Source organism: Syngnathus leptorhynchus, chromosome 14 (assembly GCF_054491065.1).
Source record: "Syngnathus leptorhynchus isolate UIUO chromosome 14, UIUO_Slep, whole genome shotgun sequence".
In the NCBI taxonomy this organism is placed as follows: Eukaryota; Metazoa; Chordata; class Actinopteri; order Syngnathiformes; family Syngnathidae; genus Syngnathus; species Syngnathus leptorhynchus.
In genome coordinates, this window is record NC_141208.1 from 8,942,901 (window position 1) to 8,965,073 (window position 22,173).

Sequence of the window (22,173 nt, forward strand, 5' to 3'; positions counted from 1 at the left end):
GTCAAACATTTGATTCGTCATCATCATTGCTACAAACCATTAGTTTCTTCTAAATGTGGTTTAATTGTTCAAGTTTTTGCTTCAGGGTTTAATTTTTTTCTTTTTTTTTTCAGCCACGCAAGAACAGAACCTTGTTTTGTGTTGTTGTTCTCAAGACCGATTACATTCTTGCCGACGCAAGATAGCTCAGATGATTATGGGCTAGATCCATCATGTGGTGAAGCGGACCAAACCCTCTGGGGGACCCTTCGGCTTATGTCGCTGCTGTCTGCTGCTTAATGAGGTGACAACAACAGGAAGTCATGTTAGGATGCGAGCACAGCTATTATATGCATACACAATCTCCCTTGCAGTGTGAGGTTTTGTCACAAACATTGTGACAATCCACAACCCTATTAAGGATTCCAAGAAAAGTTTTCAAGGATTAAATCCCCATGCTAATTAATGAATGCCACGTCCCCCTGGATGGAATGGGAAACTTTGAATCCTTAATGTTTTATCCTAAATACCATAAGCAATCACTTTTGTAAGGCCACAAGTGAATAGAGAGACCTGGATAATAGGAAAATAGTAGCGTTTTGGCCCGAGTATAAGATGATGTTTTTTGCATTGAAATGAGACTGAAAAAGTGGGGGTCGTCTTATATTCGAGGTCTAGACATTATACCCATTTTCACTTGTGCGCAGCGGTAAGTTAAAGGTTGCTGCGGAAACTCAGGCGAGCAAGGGCTCCTCCTGCCATCATGACCACATTCTACCGTGGCACCATTGAGAGCGTCCTCTCCAGTTGTTGGTGGCTGCACTGAATACAACATGAAGGCTCTGCGGCGCATAGTGAACACTGCTAGTAAGATCATTGGGGCTCCGCTCCCCTCCCTGAAGGACATTTACACCTCCCGTCTCACCCGCAAGGTGACTGCGATTGTGTGTGATGTGAGTCACCCCGCTCACTCTTTATTTGATCTTCTGCCCTCTGGAAAGAGGTACAGATGCCTGCGCTCCCGCACCACCAGACTTGCCAACAGCTTCAAACTCCAAGCTGTCAGGATCCTGAATTCTCTCCCCCCTCCACCCTCGGCTGCATAACGACCTGTTCTTTTGCGCTGTATTCTGGCTGTCTGCTGTATGCACGCTTGCACCATTTTGCTCCTCTTATTTATCTATTTGTTTATTTATTGTTTATTTATTTGGGTTATTACTTATTCATCGCTCTTGTCTATTCGTTTTTACTCTTTGTGCTATTTGCTTGTATGTGTTGTGTAGTGTGTCCAGTCACCATGGGACGGTCGTTTGTCCGATCGCGGTTTGCTTCGTGTGCGCGCTGTTTGATCGCTCATAATCGACTGAGTATGTTGCTGTGAGAGTGTGCGTTTTTGACAAAAAGTGAGTATATACATTTCATTGTTACTACTGTCCACTGTTCGCGGTTTGCTTCGTGTGCGCGCCTTTTGATTGACAGCTCTGGCGCGCTCCTTTAAGTGGTCCTCGCATCTTACGAGTAGCCGTTACGCAGCGGCACAGCGACTAACAGTCGCCAGCAAATTTATTTTGTTGTCTCGATCGATTACTTATCTTTGGTGTGTTGCCGAGAGAATTTCAGTTGTGGTTATTTATTTATTTATTTATTTATTTATTTATTTATTTATTTGATTACTTATGTTTGGTGTGCTGCCCAGAGAATTTCATTTATGGCTATTTATTTATTTATTTGTTTATTTATTTATTTATTTATTTATTTATTTGATGACTTATGTTTGGTGTGTTGCCGAGATAATTTTATTTATTTATTTATTTATTTATTTATTTATTTATTGCGAAAGCAATCAAAACTGAACCACGTCTTCCTTCCTGTGTTCTGACCGACACCCGGGAGCGAAAAGAGCATAACCATCCGAGCCAACTCCCTATACCAGGGGTCGGCAACCCGCGGCTCCAGAGCAGCAAGCTGGTCTTTAGCACGCCCCTAACGCCTCTCTGGAGTTTTTGCAAAAATGCGTGAAAATGGAAAAATATGTTGTTGCTTTTTGTTGTTGTTTTAAATATGGTTTTATATGGTATCGTGACACAACCATTCTCATGCTGTAAAAATGTATGTAGTTGTAAATATATTAAAAATACCGAATTTAAGAATGGCGTCAAATAGCAAAATTGCGTCATGGTCTACGACACAGCACATGCGAGTTGGAAAGGAACAGGTGTGTGAGTGATTGGCCATGGATTCAAAAGGCAAAAAGAGAAAGATTGCTGATGAGACCTTTAAGAAAGAATGGACTGAACTATTTGCTTTCATTGCCAATGCTGAAGCATTGCCTGCATGTTTGATTTGCAATGAAAAGTTATCAAATAACAAGAAGAGGAATTTGGAGCGACATTTTCAGATAAAGCATGCTAAATTTCCTGCTGATCACCCAGTTACAACTGAGAGGAAACGTGCAATTGCAGGGCTGGTGGAGAAATTTGAGGACCGAAAAAATATTTCCAAAAAGTGGATTGCCTCTCGGTGGCACACTGGTTAGCACGTCCACCTCACAGTTAGGAGAGTGCCGGTTCGATTCCACCTCCAACCCTCCCTGTGTGGAGTTAACATGTTCTCCCATGTTGACTGTGCACTGCTTCGTCCTCCTGAGACGCAGGATGGTGGACCAGAATTTCCTCAAAGCTGTCCGGAAGTCATTTTCCACGGCGTTGCCAAACTCCTCCCACGCCCGTGTTTTTGCCTCAGCAACCGCCGTAGCCGCATTCCGCTTGGCCATCCGGTACCTGTCAGCTGCCTCCGGAGGCCCGATAGGACTCCTTCTTCAGCTTGACGGCATCCCTTACCGCCGGTGTCCACCTTACGGCCACAGCTCCGGTCGGCTGCCTCAACAATGGAGGCGCGGAACATAGTCCACTCGGACTCAATGTCCCCCGCCTCCCCCTGGACGTGGGAAAAGCTCTGCCGGAGGTGGGAGTTGAAGCTCTTCCTGACAGGGGATTCTGCCAGATGTTCCCAGCAGACCCTCACAGAGCGTTTGGGTCTGCCAGGTCGGACCGGCATCTTCCCCCACCATCGGAGACAACCCACCACCAGGTGGTGATCAGTTGACAGCTCCGCCCCTCTCTTCACCCGAGTCTCCAAAACATGCGGCCGCAAATCCGATGACACGACTACAAAGTCGATTATCGAACTGCGGCCTAGGGTGTCCTGGTGCCAAGTGCACACATGGACACCCTTATGTTTGAACATGGTGTTCATTATAGAAAATCCGTGTCGAGCACAGAAGTCCAACAATAGAACACCGCTCGGGTTCAGATTATTTTATTAGTAAGCATACATCTTATGTATTGACAGTCTATGTTGCCTTATAAAAGACTTAGATTTTTGCGGCTCCAGACAGGTATGTTTTTTTTTTTTATTTGGGCCAATATGGCTCTTTGAACATTTTGGGTTCCCGAACCCTGCCCTATACAGTCCTCAGGCTCCCCAACAATAGCGGTAGCAGTTTGCATTATTTTATTGCAATGTTTTTCCTTATTCAGATTTGTTTCAAGACTACAGTTAGACTTCACTTTGATGGTTAATGCAGTTATTGCAATTTTGTTGTTTTATCACAGTATTTATTTACATTTCAAAAACCAGAAGCCATTCATTTACAAATGTAAATGCACTTTAGTTTACATATTTAAATGTTCAGATATTAAGGTGTGATAGACAGTTTTTGGATGATTTGAATGAGGCAAAATAACATGCTTTTTCTCTCGAATATATTGTTATAATCATTTGTTTTAGATGTAATTATTTTCTGTATAAAAATTAAATTTGGTGTTCAAAAAGTCTTTTTTCAAACTTGAGTCTTGAAAAAGAGGGGGTCATCTTATAATCGGGGATGTTTTATATTCAGGCCAATACGGTAATTGGTGTCAAGTGACACATCACAACAAAGAGAACTTTCTGTTTTCATTTTCCCTGTCAAAACCATTTTTAAAATAGAATGCTAATGCTGAAAATTCTAATGGTCTCTCGTCTTTATATCACAGCAACCTGGCATTTGAAAAGGGGTGTGTAGACTTTTTGTACACACCATATTCTTTTTTTTTTTTTTTCAAAGATTAGGTTGAGAATGTCTGCCACTAGAATTGTGTGCTTCTTTGTAGAAACGTAATATTGTAAAAAATGAAATGTACAAAGCTGCTTATAATATATAACATTCCTGTGTTGAAAACATGTACTATTGTGTGTTTAATGAATATGCTTTGTTAAGCAAAACAAAACACAATGGAGCACTTTCAAATCAGATATTAAGCGCAAAGTAACGTGAGCCGTCCGTGTAACTTGAGCGCCTTCCCGGTGCTGTCAGACTGCAGCAGACATAAAAGACAACGATATACCAAGGGAGAGCCGCACTTGTGTTGTCCATGAATGGCCTGAAGGATTGTGTTAGTTTAAACGTGTGCATTCAGTGGGCGTAAGTGTTGTACCAACATCCTCGATTCAACGTTGTCATGTGAATCAAGTCCTGTTTGACGAGTAAGACCAAACAAAGTGGCACCATGTCAGCTGAGGGTGTTCAGACATAATAAACCATTGCGTTCACACACTTGGGACGACGAGATCTTGATCGCTCTCTTACCCATGGCTTGCCAATTGCTGCCTGTGAATTTTATTTATTTTAAACATCAATGTGTCACGAGTGTATAGGCCATAAACCCTGTCAAAAGTATATTCAGAGACCAGTTCACCATTTCAATTTTACGGATTTTGTGGGCATAGTTAAAATGGCGCCAATGTTATTAGAACACCGATCGGAGACGACTAAAAGCCTCGCATAGTATTGATCTTTACAGACAAGTGGACCTCTTTCGGCATCTTGACTTCGGATGTCCGTTGAGCGAAGACAATAGAATAAAACAAACACTGCTTTCCGTGTCTCAAACGGTTCCTCGTTTGGCACGCCGTCGAGCTTTGTACTTCTCAAACATGTTTGGTGGAGGGACAATTCGCTACTGCATAGAAGGGCCATGAATTTTAAACAATGTAAATGTTGCACAGAATGAAAGCGTTAACGCATGCTCACTCTGAGCGCAAGAGAGAAATAAAGAGCTTTATTTGGACAAAAGTAGTGCTTTGGCTTCACATTGCGGCATCCCGGTGCCGGGTACCAAGTCAAAGTTTCATCCAGACACAAGTAGTGCTTCGCTGCCATCTTGCGATATCTTGTTGACGAGAAACAATGTTGAAGAGAGTCGAATAGTTTCGTTTAGACAAAATCAGTGCTTTGCTGCCAACGTGCTACATCTATTGCCGATTAGAAACATTTTTTTTTACACAATGTTGCCATCTTGAGAGAAGTAACACGTTTATTTTGACACATTAAAAAATACAGACATCACTTTTCATTCACTTTGCATGTGCTGTTTCTTCTGCCGGCTTGAGTTGATGCACTGAGCCCCAAAGGGAGAACAGTGGCAGAGCAGATTGTGTTTCCTGCTTGATTGAATATTTATAGATCAGCTTGCTACCCTGCTACACACACACTGCATGGCAAAAGTGCAAGACTGCTTGCTGCTCCCCAATGCGCTCGTGTAACTCGGTCCTCTGCCTGGAAACTTTGAACGTAGCTTGCAAGGGCTGATGAATGATGACATTGATTTGAATGAAATTGAGGAAAACCGAGTTAGCTGTGTAATTCGAGGAGGTGTGAGGAATAGCAGAATGGATTTGCGTCTGTGTAGGAATCTGCGGAACAATACTTTAAAAGACCCAGCGGACAAAAGCGTCACCAGTTTAGTTGGCATCTTGGTGTGAGATGTTTGAAAGTGCGCTGGTTGTGGTTTCCTGTTAATATCAGTCGCGGGCGTTCAGGGTCACTGAGGCCTTCTATGTTGGCCTAAACATGAACGGAAAAATTGACCTACATTCAATATCGCAATTAGATTTTTATTTTTTACATTTTTATTTTTTCCACGATGTTATGATCTTCTTTCCAATCAAATTTCACCTCTGGCTTATTCAATGTTAATGAAATCTGCTCATGGCCTTCAGAATCAGCAGAATCAGTAGCGCTGGCAGATACAGTGTATCCTATAATAGCAAATTGGTGGCCCTCGATGATGTCATCATTTTTCTTTCCTCTGATTGGTTGGTCAGAGAAAAACTTGTGGCAGCCAATTTAACTATGTATGATGCATTTATTTACATTTTTGATGTATCTGTCATGTTTGAGCTAAATAATGGAACCGTTGCAGGCAAAGAAAAGTAAAAACTAACTGAAAAATAACTATCATTAAAAATCAAAAGCTAGCTAACATTAAACAACAAACAAGCTAACAAGAGAATACAAAACAATATACAGTATCTTTTTGAATTTGTTTGCACAGAAGTTATACTGCAAGAGTTTATTCCTGTTCTGAAAACAATCTTTAATGTATTATTATTCTCCACCACCTAAAACTTCCCCCCCAAGTATTTATGCCTTTTAAGCCATATGGCACATGGAGGTCACCACGCCTTGCGACATCCGGACACATTGAACGCCAATATACACATCTTGTCACGGCCTGCTTCTGCTGTTGCTGCACATGCTACTCACCTTGACTACAATAACAGACCACAGAGGCTGCGCATGAATAGCAGAGCTTCAGGTCCTCATTGTAGCTGTACACCACCCACTTCTGGGAAAATATTCAAAGAGGCAGCTGACTCAAGCATTTGAATCCTCCTCTCACATGATGCTGCAAACAATCAGCTAATATTACACGTAGCCAAATCCCGACCCAAAAGTAGATCTGAATATTGATGTTCTTATCTTTCATAATGTCTTATCCTAGAGTGAGGTGGGCAAGTGGGTACTTCACCATGATGTATGTATGTATGTATGTATGTATGTATGTATGTATGTATGTATGTATGTATGTATGTATGTATGTATGTATGTATGTATGTATGTATGTATGTATGTGTGTGTGTGTATATATATATATATATATATATATACAGGTAAACAGAATTTAGGGATGATATAGAGAAATGGATCATCTATTGCTGGAATAAGATTTATAGATGAAGAGACATGAATTATGTGATAGGGAGAGGGAGCGAGAAAGAAGGAAGCACGCAAGAGCAATGATTGCACTGTTTTTTTTTATTCTTTGTAAAGTATTTATACACAAAACATTTGACACAAAATTACACACAAATACACAGTTACAAACGCAAAGAAACCAATTACACTTTATTAGTTGAATGTCATTCAATTTGAAATTATTATCTCACCTGTAAGTGTTCCAGACCAATAAAATAAGATTTATAGACGAAGAGACATGAAAGATGTGATAGGGAGAGGGAGCGAGAAAGATTTTATTAGTCCACCAAAGGAAGCACGCAAGAGCAATGATTGCACTGGTGAAGACAAAAACTGTTTTTTTATTCTTTGTAAAGTATTTATACACAAAACATTTGACACAAAATTACACACAAATACAGTTACAAACGCAAACAAACCAATTACACTTTATTAGTTGAATGTCATTCAATTTGAAATTATTATCTCACCTTTAATTGTTCCAGACCAATAAAAAAATGCTGCTTGTGCGGCACATACCATTACGTTGTTGACGCGTGCGAAGGGGGGTGTCCATCAAACATACTCTCCATTATTGCCTTTGCCCCCACCCTCCCCCACCCTCGACCAACACGAGATGTAACATTATCACGGGACGTGAAGCCGGTTTACAAGAGCCAACGCGACGTCAATGCGAGCATCAAGAGGGGCAGCTGACTCGCAGAGGGTCGCACCATGTGAGACCCCCTCTCGTATAAAGAGGCGCATTCATTGGCGGAGGAGGAGGAGAACGAATGGAAGGGGTTGGGAGAAGAAATAGGAGGAGAAGGAGGAGGTAACCCCTAATTTACCGTCCGAGACGCCTCATGTGACCAACGGTGACAGTAGTTTTACCGCTACCCGGGGTGGAGGACCTGCCTCTTCCCCCCAGCGCTCCTCCACCATTTGACGTCTTGATGCATGCATGCGAGAACGGTGGAAGCAGGCACTCTTTCTCTTCTTGTGCGTCCGGTGCCCTCGGGTTACTTTTCTCGGGTTTCAGCGTCATGGCCTGGAGGGGAGCAAGAACACGCTCCTCTTATCATCCCATCCATTACAGCAATTAGGATTGGGGTTGAAGCAAGAGACTGCGAGGACAGGCGATAAGGTAAAGTACCCCCCCCCCCCTCTCATTTTCCCTGCTTTTTATTTTAACTATGGGCAACCGTGCCTTCTTTCTACGCGACACTAATGGGGAAATTCCGGTCTTATGTCTTTCCAATGTGCACAATTCAATTCAATTCAATTCCTTACGTAATTTTACTTCTTGCTGTATACATTTGCATCATAGAACCGAACAATCCGGCAGCCACATTTAGCCGACCAGTGCCTTGTTACGCAGGCCTGGTGACTGACTAGACGGAGGCTAAATGAGGGGGGCTCTGTTAGCATAGACAAGCTAACGTTTGAACATTTTCACTCGTTGAGAAGCTCCCTGACATCCGCGAATAAAGCAACACTTGCGTCCATCACTTGGCCGTTTTTGTTGCATTGTGGGAGCATGAAAAACGCAAATGTACTATTTCCCGATCGCCGTTGTATGTACGCAGCGTCTCCAGCGAGGCTGACGTGTATGGCTGGGACCGCAAAGTTCCGTTATGTTTGTTTAGCTCGCAGCTGTAGCGTTTCTTAAAGTTTGAGAAGTTTAATAGGATATTTTTATTGACAGAAATGAGTAGTGGATCAGGTGGACTCACCGCTCCCAAAATGATCACTTTACAGGAGCCTCCCAAAAATGTCATGTTTATTGCATCGACCAAGCGAGCAAGCCATTTTCAACACTTGACTAGTCAAAATGCGAATTTCAGATTAAACTAAATTTTGACATCTTGGGTTGTCTTTCCCTTTTAAAATAACGTTTGTATTTGACTTCTAATCTACAACTAGTCTGCAGTTGAAGCCCACTGTTTGAAATTATGTGGAAATCTCCTCCCAAGATAACACTAACATGGTCAAGACTGATATCAGGCTAATTTTATTGGTCAGTATAACAGTTAGACTGAAAAGGAAAACAACTTAATGGTGCAGGCTTGGCTAAAATTTATTAAATTTAATTCATACTGTGCCAGTTGATGTGAGCGCTCGTGAAAGCAATATGACAGCTCTTATTTATTCCCCCAAATGAACCCTGTTTTATCTGGAGGATGTGGTTAACAGTTTTTTGTTGTTTTGTTTGTTTTTGGTGTTGTTTTGCTGTCATTATACAGGTGATGACCTGGATAGTGCCATGTGAATGACTGAAGACCATGAAGCCCACACACAAGCTGCTGTTCGTCCTGTGCCCCATGCTGGTACTAGGCTTTATTTACTACTCATCGGGAAAGTTGCATCTGAACGTATGGGGCCAGAAGCCACGTAAGTCGCAAGCCCCGTCTTACTTTATTGCCACTAAATCTTTGAAACATTTTCCCTCTGTTTTACTTTAACGTTTCTATTTTCTTCTTTGTGCTGATTGCTCGTCATCATCTGTTCGTTTCAGTCTGGTTTCATAGTTTATTACGTAATCAACCCATTACTGTTTTTGTTTGTTTAGACTCTTTGGTGTGTTATTTCCCCAGTGCAGTGGATGTTGCAAGGAATATTTGAGACGAGTTCCTTGTGCATGATTCGTTGGCTTGTCTCTTGTTGGAATGTTACAAACACAAAATCCACCCAAAGAGGTTGTGCTCGAATGGCAGTGTTTTTAATTTCTTTTGACTTCTCAAACAACTAGTTGAGATTTTCTCTTTGAAAATACAAAACGTGTCCCTTGGACAGATTAATTGAATTTACGACTAAATGGACATCTTGTTGCTTTAGCTCTTAGATTATGCTTCAAAATTATTTTTGTTCTTTCTCTCTCTCTTTCTCTCTCTCTCTTTCTCTCTCTCTCTCTCTCTCTTTCTTTCTCTCTCTCTCTTTCTTTCTCTCTCTCTCTCTTTCTCTTTCTCTCTTTCTCTCTTTCTCTCTCTCTTTCTCTCTCTCTCTCTCTTTCTTTCTCTCTCTCTCTCTTTCTTTCTCTCTTTCTCTTTCTCTCTCTCTTTCTCTCTCTTTCTCTCTTTCTTTCTCTTTCTCTCTCTCTCTCTCTCTCTCTCTTTTGACAACAATTGCTTTTGTGTTCTGCCATTCATGAATGAATTTGCTGCTGTTTTTAAAAAGCTGCTTCAAACAATACTGTCGCCATTTCAGAAACTTCTGCTTTATGAAGTTTTTCTACAGGTCTTTGTTTTAGTCACCTGTATGCTCTTGTTGTGGTAATGAAGTTGTTGTTTTGCATAGAGATTTTTTTTTTTTTTTTTTTACTCATAAAGCCTCGTCACGTCTACCGTCTCAGGTTTACCTGTGTAGGAGCGTTTCTGAAACTGCTGACATTCACCAGCAGAGGGCGAAACAAGATTTCTCTTGAACTGCCTAATATTTTTTGGTGACCACAATATTTTTTTTTCTTCCTCTCTGGTCTATTCTGCTCTTTGTCTTCTTATTGGCTTCAACTATTTTTCCACAGAGCAGTATTTTTTTTGAGTGGGGGGGCTTGCTAGACTACTTTGGATTAGTTTTCGGATTAATGAGGAATGTTTCCCGGTTTAACTGCTTTATTTGACACCACTGTGCCCAGTTTGAGGTAAAAACATAAGCGAAGACAAATGAAAGCGGATTTTTGTTCAGAGTGGCAAATATTATTCACGTCTGCTGAAGTGATTCAGTGGTGCATTTTGCTGAACCAATTGCTATTGGTAATTTTCTGATTGTACATTTCTATTAACAATCACTTCTTTAGTCTAATATCATAATTTCACTAATCATTCTTGACCGTTTTCTGAAAGAAGGAAAAAATAAAAACAAACGACACATTTAACAAATTTGCCTCGATTCAACCTAGCTGACTTGATGATTGAGAATCTACGCAGACTTAAGTGTATGGCACTTGACTTACCATGATGATGACGCTGGATTTTTGCTGTCTAGGCTGATAGAGAATTATGTCCCCGTTCATCAGAATGCTATCATGTACTCATATATTATCTGGCTGGGGGCTATGGAAACACATCTGATCTGTAATCCATATGGATACGTTTGCAGTAATGTTGACCTTATAAACATCCATCCATCCATTTTCCGTACCCCTTTGTCCCCACGGGGGTCGCGGGCGTGCTGGAGCCTATCCCAGCGGTCATCGGGCAGTAGGCAGGGGACACCCTGAACCGGTTGCCAGCCAATCGCAGGGCACACAGAGACCAACAACCATCCGCACTCGCACTCACACTTAGGTGCAATTTGGAATGTTCAATCAGCCTACCAAGCATGTTTTTGGGATGTAGGAGGAAACCGGAGTGCCCGGAGGAAACCCATGCGGGCTCGGGGAGAACATGCAAACTCCACACAGGGAGGGTTGGAGGTGGAATCGAACCCGCACCCTCCTACCTTATAAACATAGTCGGCAATAATAAAGATGTACTCAACCAGCTGCTTTACGCAGATCTGCCAGATGGTCACCACAGGTATGGTGTTTGGGCCAAGTCTTATTTTCCTTGTCAAGCAACTGTATTTGAATTCACACAGACGGCTTGCCTTTAGATGTTCAAATTCGCTCATTAATGACTCATAAAGTGTTTTAATTCCCCAATAGTCCCTATTGTTAAGATAACTTTTATTATTCCCACAATGGGAATGTTTGCAATCATATCAGCAGTTTATTTTTGACTTGTGCCTCAAGGTTATTCAAGGCTACCGCCTAATAATATAAAAAAATACTGTATTACATGAAACCAGAATTTTAAAATGCATGGACTGTAAATGGCATAATGTGACAGATTTTAAATTTTTGTATATGCCCCCCCAACAAAAAAAAAAACGTACTGTACCTGCAGTAAAGCATGTTAGGCTGCTCTTTTTCTTCGGCCGGAATGACAACTTTAGAAAAGCTTGAAAGAATGGTGAACAGTTCAAAATAGCCAGAAACAAAAACTTGTGCTAGAAGGCAAAAAAATTGGGAAAAGCCTACTGGAACATCTGGAGTTTATTAAATTTTAGTCGGTCATACTTTAAAATTGTGTCAAGTGACTCACTCTCATTTAACATGAGTTTAAAGGTGGTTGGTCTGAACAGCCCCATCCCCGTTATGAGTGTGTGATCACCAATCACCAGTGTGTCCAACCACAAATTCTTTCTGTCTGTCTTGCTTCCCACCACACTGTGCTTCAATGGAAATTTGAGTTGAGGTGCAAGAAGTCTACTATCAACTGTCAAAGCCATTATTTACATTATCCCCTTTCAAACTTTGTGTGTTTTGAGTCGATCCCCATCTGGTGTTGTCAGTATGTGAAATATATCATATACAACCATGTGTGTATATTTAGTCAACTCACAAAAAGTTAGTGATATTTGGCTTTTGGGTGAAGATGAAACAAAAATTGCACTATGACCTTTCCAGGTGAACTTCATTTGACCTGCTCTTTAAATTTACGTGTTCAGCATTCACAACAGGTGCTTGAGCCATGAATAGACCAATCAATTTGAAAGGACCTCCATTTCTGGACATTTTTGCAACTCTATTCTCTCTTTGTCTCTGTTGCAACCTGCTCATGACAGTGTGTGACAGCGGTGACTCAACCCCCCCTGAAAACATCCTGTGTGAAACCTCACAATGACAAAGTACTGTTACTCAATTGTTCAGAGTTGTTCTGTGTCTTCTCGTTTGAGAAAAAGCAAGTTGTGCGAAAAGTACTGTAAAGTCAAACAGTTGGAATTGTGCGTGCAAAAGTTTCTCCAGTTCTTTTGATGAATTCAAATTATTTTTCTTTGTCATTTTTAGTGTTTGCAAGGTTCAGTAGGCTTGATGGCTTTGCAAGGAACCAGTTGTAATTTAGCCTTGACATGAAACCAAACTTGGATTTCTCCAGGATTTGTCCTCATTTTGTGTCATGTGTAAAAACTTGTACGGCAATTGTATCTCACATGGGTGATTTTTTTTTTTTTTTTTTTTTTTTTTCCTCTCAGTATCTTAACCCCCTTTTGTTTTCAGAGCTTGTTGCTGAAGTGACAGCCGTAGTCCTCTCTAGGGGCAATGAAGTGAATGGAATTCCAGGTAGTGGGGCCCTGGCCCGCCTATCTCAACCGGGTGACTGTCAACTTGTGGGCTGCTCGGTGGCGGTTGTTGATTTTCACGGGTTATAAATCACTGCTAACTGACCAACTAAAGCTTTGCCTTTCACTTTCATCTACCTTTCATTTCCTCACCCAAAGTGGTTGTGTTCATTTCATCTTCACGAGTTGCTCAACACAAAGCTGCAATAATATCCTAAGCACACCCAGTGTGCGTTTGGGATTTAATGCAGTTCTCATTTCATCTGACTTTGCTTAAATAATAGGGTGTTGACAATTCAGCCTCTTGGGAATAAATCTACTAATCCATCTTTCTCCTTCCTGTGCGCTCGTTTGGTTCCCTTTGCTTTATTTTCACGTTAAATGCCGCTGACAAAGATTGGCCTCAAATGCTGCTAACTAACCCTTTTGTGTTTCAGAGCTGGAAACGGATAGCTCCGAGGGACGAATAGTAGGCTCAGGTACATCCGCAGCGCCACCAAGTGAACCTTTTGCCCATCCTTCTTCTCCCCCAATCAAAAAAACAATAGAAGACCCTTCCATGAAAATTTCAGTGGCATGAGAGCCAAACCTCTCCACCTGTTAAATAATAATAAACACCACTGAAATGTTCATCCACTAGCACAGATAAAAAAAAAAAAAAGATTCGGAATACCCATATGATAAGTTTAACCTTTTTTTAAGATGTCATCAAATTATAAATTGGATCCAAAATAGTGAAATGTATTGTACAGCGTGTGCTGTGACGTCCTGTCCCCGGGAAGTTGCATTGTAATGAAACACTGCCCTCTGCTGGCCCAGGTACAAAACTGTAAAATGTAGTTAATTATACGACTGAATTTAGTGTATTGGATCTCAATTATACTTTATTTCTACAACTTTATGGCTTTACAATTCACAATGCAATTAATGTCTTGGGACTTCACCCTTTGCGTACATTTCCCCTTGTCCACCCCGGTTGCTTTGGGAGATGTCGTCATCCTCCAGGGCGTGCTTGGATCGGTTCCTAATAAGCTGTCTCGCATTGGCATTTTGCTTGTCTTTATCTTTTTCCTTCAGCTTCTCTGAAGACGAGCTCCACATCCACAGCCGTAATGCTCTGCTCTTTCTACTCCTCACTAATGCTTATCTTATTAATGTATTATATCCTATAGAACTGTAGGGGTCAAGAGAAAGTTATATTAGATCATGTGATATGATTGCATATTAGTTGTATCCCACTGTGGGAACCTGGGAATGCTGATTTTAATTGGCTGTCACCAGTCACCTTTTTTTTTTTTTACGCAAAACACATCGCACTTGTTTGACTCAGTATTTGAAATAATAATAATCTTGATCACGTTTGAAGACTAACAGTTTTGTCGGAGCTGATACTCATAGAACCTAACTGTTTTGTTGAACAACATTTATGGCACAAAGCGGTGTCATAAGAAATTGGACAATGCCCGGTGGGATATATTGTGGTCATGCCAGGCCCGCCGCATACCAAGCAACGCAACAGACCTTGATTTAACACCCCATTAAGTTATGTAACTGTGGATAAAAAGCGAAGCGTGAGGAGTCTGTTGCAGAGATTCGCCAGTTGGTTTTGGCTGTGTGCTTTGGTGTACGGCGGGCTTTAGACCATGCCTCTGTAGTTAATGTATACATTCTCATTACATCATAAATAAAGGGTGTCCCGAAAAATGTACACACACTTTAAACTTTGAACAAATGGAATTCATCCTAAAATTTTACTGGGAGTTAATAAATGCAGTTGAAGTACAAAGTCACGAGTTGACCATCTCTTGAGTTGAAGATAACATAAAAATAGAAATCAGTTTAAAATGGAATCTTTTCTTCAGATTTGGTTGCATTTTCCAAATATTATTTCAGTAATTGAAAATGTGACTACATTTTATGGCACACCCATGTATTTATGGTACGTCTTTTCTGTTTCTCTGTCTCCTTAACGGCTTTGCCCTCAACATCATAAGCAGGCACCTATTGGCCGCCGCCTCGGTTGTCCATAGGTGATTGCTAACTTTTTTTTTCCCTTCTCACTTTATTTTTAGACTCAGCAGACTGTTTTGGCTGGCTTCTCCCTAATCTTGCTTGTTTGTCTCAATCCCTTAAATCCGCCGCTTTTGTGTAAAAGATAAATGTTTGTCTACAAGTGCTGGTAGACAATATTTACCATCACAGATGAACCAGTGGTAATGAACTCAATATTTTACCCCATGTCAATCTCTTCCACGCTAATCAAAGATGATTTTCTATCTATTTTTTGTCTTTCTCTTCCAGTGTATGACAAGCAGGGCTTTTTGCTGCAGTTGGACACAAAATTGTGAGTACACGTTTTTGTTTTCCTAATAAAAAAAAAAAAAAAAAAAATATATATATATATATATTTTTTTTTATAAAGTATTTTTAACAATCCTATGTATCATGTCTTTATGTAATGAGTGGTTATAAAGGCGCAAATGTGAGTCACCAAGACATCGCAACCGTTAGTCAAGGATTTGCCTCTGCCAAAGCGTAGCATGTCGACCCCCTCCGTCTTCTCCCTGTTTATTTGAACTAGACTCACAGAATACATAGTTATTTATGATTCTGTTGCTAATCTGCCGATTTTTAGCATGAGCACCGCTGCCATGATTATTTGTACAAGGCCTCTCTGGTTTGTCTTGCCCACACGTTTGACATGTTGACCTGTTGGGGAATTCTTCAACTTCTTAAGGATCACTCAAGTGGATTGTTTGACAAGTTTGGTTTGGAGGGTTGCACGTGTCACTATAATTAATATTCGTCGATCACTGTAGAACTGATGAATCTGTGCTTCTGCTTTTTTTAATGATTATTTCCAGGCCACCAGAGTTGGCGTACAAGTACGGCAATCTCAGTGAAGGCGTGTGCAAGCCAGGATATGCAGCAGCCAAGATGACAAGCATCTATCCAAAGTGAGAGATTGCCTTTTTCATAAAAAACAACAACAACAAAAACCAAATTTATCCAAACTAAATTGCTACAGATGCCTAAGAAGCTTGATTAAAAGCTTTGTAAAAATTCAGTTATAATTGAATGTCATTGTTGGGGGAGGAAAAAAAATGAAAATGACTCTTTCTGAATACCACCAACATGTTTGATGCCATTCACAACCAAGTGTGCCTGAAGGGTTTAAGAAATAGAAAGAGAGAAACCCCCACATTCCTGTACAATCCTCCCTAGTTTCAGTCACGGTTCTATCATCTCGTTCCCAACCACAAAACTTGACTGTTGTCCTCATCATCCCCCCTTTGACACAAGAGAGTCATTGTCATTTGAATACAAGGTCCCCCATCTTTCTGCTATCAAATTCTGGATCTTCACAGACTTTCTCTGTGAGCTACACCAAGCAACTTCCTGTCTGTCGTACCATGACTCATCACCCGCCTCCTTGTGCCACACAGTCTAGAAAAAAACGCCGCAGCTTTCTGTGATGTCATTGGGTCCTTTGTTTTTTTATTTTATTTTTTATGTTTTTATGGGGAGCTTCATGCAGTTTATTCTATAGGACATTGTCCCATTAGGATTCTTGGCAATAGGCCAATAAATGGCATATTTTCTGACCCATGGGACTTAATGCCAATGCATGGAACATTTTCCAAAGCATCAAATTGATCTGTTCTCTGTTATAATGTTGTCTGTTAAATTGAAATACCGTACTTAGGCCCAATAACACCACAATTATTTTGAATAGGTGTATATTTAAAAAAAATATTGTTTTTACCTCACCTTTAAACATTGTCCATAGCTCCAAAAAATTGCTCTGATCGTATTGTGGTGCTTTGCAGTCGCCACGGAAAAAGCCCACTCCATCTTAAGTTCCAATTTGACACCAAAACATAGGTTCCAAAAATTAAATTGAATGGCTTGTCTGGGTTTATAATTTACTCACACAAACATTGCAAATGGCTTTTTTAGATGAAATACTGTGGGTAAATGATAGTTTTGCTTAACAAGACTGTCAAAGCAGTGCTGTATTAACAATGTCCTTCCTGGTAATGACTTCCTCTAATCAGTCACACGTGCCGCATCAAAGTTCTGTACAACGCAGAACCCCCAATGGGAGCTCATTGATTACGAATGCATTCAACGTGTAGGTCAATGTGCTCCATTTGTCTAAACTTGCACATTGTCTACATTTGCATGCAGAATTGTGTGTAGGGAAAAATCAACACGTTTTGGTAATTACTGAATTGTTTGAAAGGTAAAAAAAATAATGATTTTTTTTTTTTTTTTTTTTTTTAAATTGAGATTAATCAAAATGTTCCAGGGTATTGTGTAAATAGGTGTGGTGGATAGTTCAGCTGTTAGGGAAAAAAAACAATCTTTAATCAGCAGGTCCATGGCCTCGCCTTCTAATCTTCTTTTGTTTCCGCTTAAGTTTGTCTTCTGATCCTCTGGCCTTTTACAATGCAATTAATTTTCCACACCTGGCTGATTTTTCAGTTTTACCGCAAACTGTTTGTACCGGAGGTCTCACTCAAGACTTGCCACTGAACTCAAAGCGGCACGGTTATGAAAATATTGCCAGTGAGAGATGGATTTTGCAAAGGAAATGAAGACAATGTGCTGTAGCCTCTTTGGCTGTTACGGGAGCCCTGGCTTTTTAACAACAAGCAGCCCCCTCGTCTCTGCTTGTCAGTGACAGACTGTTGCTGTGGCATAAGTGATTTGCGCCGGGTTCTGTTTTATTTACAGGTCTGATGGGTTCACCAAACGCCCCATTTGTTTTGCTATGAGCAAATTCTCACGTGGCATTGGCTGGAAATGTCAAGAGAGGGCTGCTGCTTGTCCTCTCTTAATCGACCTCTCGGGCTTGCTTGCTTTGAAGCCGGAGCATAATGAAGCCATCTAAAGACAGATTAGGGTGCGTGGAAAAGAAACTAAATTGAAGTTACGAAGCCTGCCCCTAATTTCTGCCATGTTTGGTCATTGTGCATAGGGAGCTCCGTGTACTTTAGTTCCCACAACAAGCTATTAGATTCTGACTCTTGTTTGGAAGGCCATCTCCAATCCTTTAAATAATATTGTTTATATGTTATATATTCAACTGTAGATCACTTTTAGGTACCCCATTTGTGAACTCATTTTAAATGACTTATGACTCAACTGTGGTTGAATTGTTGCCTAATACATAAAAATGCAAAGGTAGCAGGTAATCTTCAAAATGACTTGTAAATGTCAGATCGACAACTTCTGGATGGTTTAGAAAATATTTGAGTTTTTGCTTCCCTGGTTTCCCCACACCAGCGGAAGGTCAAATAAACACACACATCCATCCTGCAGCTCCAAAGAAAAAAGGCCACTGGTATCTCGGCGCTCTCGTTTCGGGTGTGACTCTCAGGAAATGGCTTCCTTTGATTTTCCCAGCATCAATTTGTCATTGAGGGACAAATACGGACACACAGGATAAGGGAGAAGCGATTCTGGAATTTACAGGTCATGTAGTTAATTAAAAACATTGGCTCAAGCTCTGTTTTATTTTACACTTATTTGCTTGCTTTCGTTGGGCTATCACTCTTTCGACGGGAGACGAGTGTGTTTGGGTTTGTTCACGATGGAATAAAAGATTTTGACAGAATGTTACTTTTAGGTTGATCTGAGCAAACAAACTCATCCCCTGCACTTTTCTTTCCTTCCTTGTCTCTTGAAAGGTTCACAAAAGCGGCGCCCATGTTTCTAGACCAAAACTTCAAACATCTTACAAAAGTCAGCAATTACTTGCCACCCTTTGGATTCAAAACGCAAGGTAAGATGTGGTCATTGCATTTGGGACTCCTTCATGTTTTTTTTTTTTTGGATCGTTCATGAATAGTTTGTTGTGGTCGCTGACGACGATGATATGATGATGATATCATACCCCTTTAGCGTTGATGCTGTTTATTTTTATCGTTGAGTTTAAATAAAATGAAGAGTTGACCTCATCGGCCGCCTATCTAGACATCACTGATTGGAGTCTGATAATGTGACTTAAATGCATGAAAAATTTCTGATACAAAACCACCTTACAATGACATTGGATCATAGGATAAAACTTTATAAAGGCTTTTGGTTGTGTACTTTGAAGCGTTGCAACAATGTTATCTTTGTGTTCTTTCGGGGGTTTTGTGTAATCCACAGACGCATGCCCTCACTGTCACTCTGTGCGCTCTGTGTGTTCTCTTCTCCCCGTGGAACAGTCGGGTTTCCCTTTTTAGCGTTTCTCACGTGGCAATGTGTTACAACTTAAGCATATCTTGAATAGAATGCTACTTGGTTGACTAAAGGATGAGAACACTTCTGCACAAGATAACTCCACAATGTGACCTCCACTTGCCTGTTTGCGCTTTGACGCACCGTCTGGGCATGCTCCCTTTATGTCATTTTCAAATAAACACTTCCTACATAATGAAGTACCTACATTTCATTAATTGTCTCAAAGTGCGGCAATGTTACGGCTGTTGGGATGATGCAGCCAGATGGAATGCGCTCGCTTGCTTGTTGTTTTTGGCTGTCTGAGTAGGATGTTACGGTAGCGCTGGCGTTACGTCATGCTGCTGTTAATTGGATTGACTCAAATCTGGAGTTTATATTGATAACTAAAATAACTTTCATCCACTCAAAAATATTTGAGTTCATTTTCAGTACCTCTATATAATAGCAAGCACACGTTTGCATTGAAAACTACAAAAAATAATAATTAAAAAAAGAATGCTATTTGGAATACTGATTACATATATGTTATCTACTGTTGAGCTATAAAGGTTACAGCTAGCCTCTCACCCAAATGTAGCTAGAATAAGCCACCTCCCTACAGCCCAAATGAGTGACATAACTAATGTCTGGATATTAAAAAAAAAAAATCATTAGTAATGTATCGGTTGTCACCATCCTACTAAAGAACAAGCCATTATTTCCTCACTTGACATTTTATTCTGTTTAGGCTGAAGCATTTCCAGCAAGTAGTCTGTGTTTATATGCAGTTGATACTTCCAAAACTCTTCCTCTTTGTTGCCGTTAAAAATTTCTGTGATTCCAGTGTAGTGTTATGGCCTACGACAATTTGTCTGTGCCTGTGCCATAACACATACTTGTGTGTTATGAAATGTTCAGTGTTCTACCTACAACAATTAGCCTAGCTATGGTGCCATCCTCTGGAAAGTGAGATTTGTCACTGAGAGCTGCTTAGATCCAGGTGTGGTCCTTAAGTGTGTGTTTATGCTGCTCAGGGTGATGCTTGACGCCAGACATCGACACCACATCCAAACAACGGCCTGGTGCTTTTCTCTCTCCCCTTCAGCAGTTTAATCATTAGAGTGAAAGGGATTGTGTAATGTCTGAAACAACCCCTCACTTTAACTTTTTGCTTTGGTATGCTCCCCAATTATATGGCAAAACATACATCTGGGGGAGAAAAAAAAAAAAAAAAAAAAAATATATATATATATCACTGATAAATATTAATTCCTTTATAGTGATAAGCCACCTGTTCTTCCTGCTTTTTAACCTGGTCTTTTTGGGGGGGGGGGGGGGGTTTGAGGGGGGGCAACATTACATCTGGCATATATGATATGAAAGCTGTATGTTGACAAGGAACCCAACAGATTTCACAACATGCAGCCTTTTGGCAGCGAGCAAACAAATCTTCAAAAACAAGCTTGATACTGTTTATTGCTGCTCTGAGTTGTTTACTGTCAAACTAAACAAAGCAAAGAATTGTATTTAAAGTATTTAAAACAACCACATAATGCTGCTTGCCCCAGTAGTCTGTTAAGCTCAATGCTAACAAACAATGTAAAATGCCTTAGAGAGGCTAACTAAAAGCATCAGTGTTGCGGTGTTGTAATCTTTTAGGCGGTGGTTATTTGAACACAAACGATGGAACAACAAATGTAGACCTAAAAATACTCACAGGAATATTTTGATATAATGCGTGATATAAAAAAATATTGTTTTTGCATTGTATTGATTCTCTGCATAGAATAATTACTTGCAGAAAAGCTGTAATTCTCTCCTTCAGCACATTGTCCAATAAATTAATGTCAATATTGTATGTTTTGATAAAGTACATCATCAACTTCTATTTCCTTTATTAGAAAAAAAAAAACTTTACATGGGGGGGGCTGTAATGAACATTTAACATTTCCTCTCATGTCAATATGGAAAGATGATTTGAGATAAGAGTGCTTTGAGTTGCAATTGTAGTCACAGAATCAATTAAACGTATATTATGAATGGAAGAACTTCAAGTATGATGGGCCTAAACATGGTGAGCAGGCGAGGTTATAAATACATTGAAGGTCTAACGCTGAAAGCACGACACTTGCACAACTCGCTGTCGAACATGGCAGGAATGCGCGCTATGACTAAACATCGGCGTTCCTCACCCTTCCGATCACAGGGGTTCTCACCATGCAGGGAGATGAGCTGAATATCGCCCACTGAACTTGCGCGTGTTTGAAAACCGCATTCCTCTCTGAGTGCTTTTATGGAGAGTTTTGACACACACCCACATACCTTTCTGAACCCTGCATGTCAGTTTCCTCATAAGAACTCAAGACAGCCTTTCCCCCCCATCAATAACTTCCCATCACCTCTATTTCTGAAGCTCACACCTTCTCTGCTAATTGAAGAAATGGAAGAAGATGATCTTTGCTCCAATTGAGCTCAAGACCAGCAAGTTTGTTGTGAAGTTCCTTTTGGCAGTTTGTTGAGTTTTTATTGAGGCGGATATCTCATTCACTGCCAGCCCATTTACAAATTGACGTCTATAGCTGTCAATGGCAGTGAATGAGTTAAAACTATAGAACACTGACCCAAATAATGTGGTTTGTTTTTGTATTTTTTATTTTTTTGCTGCCCAGAGAGAATCATAGACAGCATTTTGACAACCACCAAAAACTTTGGACTAGGAGATGAACTGGACAGGTAAATTGCGTAAACAGGATGCCACAAATAAAGCCTTCTTTTCATATATTCTTGCCCACTAATCTTTGCCGTCTACATTTTAG

The 22,173-nt window shown here is 40.5% G+C and overlaps 1 protein-coding gene across 3 annotated transcripts in view; it reads left to right on the top strand.

Annotated features, from left to right (window-relative positions):
- The first annotated feature begins 7,718 nt into the window (after positions 1-7,718).
- st3gal3b (ST3 beta-galactoside alpha-2,3-sialyltransferase 3b) overlaps positions 7,719-22,173 on the top strand; it is a 28,169-nt gene continuing 13,714 nt past the window's right edge. The window contains exons 1-8 of one of the 3 annotated variants that reach the window (XR_015068133.1): positions 7,719-8,186; positions 9,286-9,433; positions 13,080-13,142; positions 13,579-13,620; positions 15,443-15,485; positions 16,006-16,098; positions 18,838-18,932; positions 22,027-22,090. Coding sequence is in view for 2 of the 3 variants with exons in the window: in XM_085929343.1 (XP_085785469.1) it covers positions 9,325-9,433; positions 13,080-13,142; positions 13,579-13,620; positions 15,443-15,485; positions 16,006-16,098; positions 18,838-18,932; positions 22,027-22,090 (509 nt within the window). In the remaining variant the exon portion in view is untranslated. The remainder of the gene's footprint in view (positions 8,187-9,285; positions 9,434-13,079; positions 13,143-13,578; positions 13,621-15,442; positions 15,486-16,005; positions 16,099-18,837; positions 18,933-22,026; positions 22,091-22,173) is intronic. The other 2 variants (XM_085929343.1, XM_085929344.1) reach the window with 2 other exon arrangements.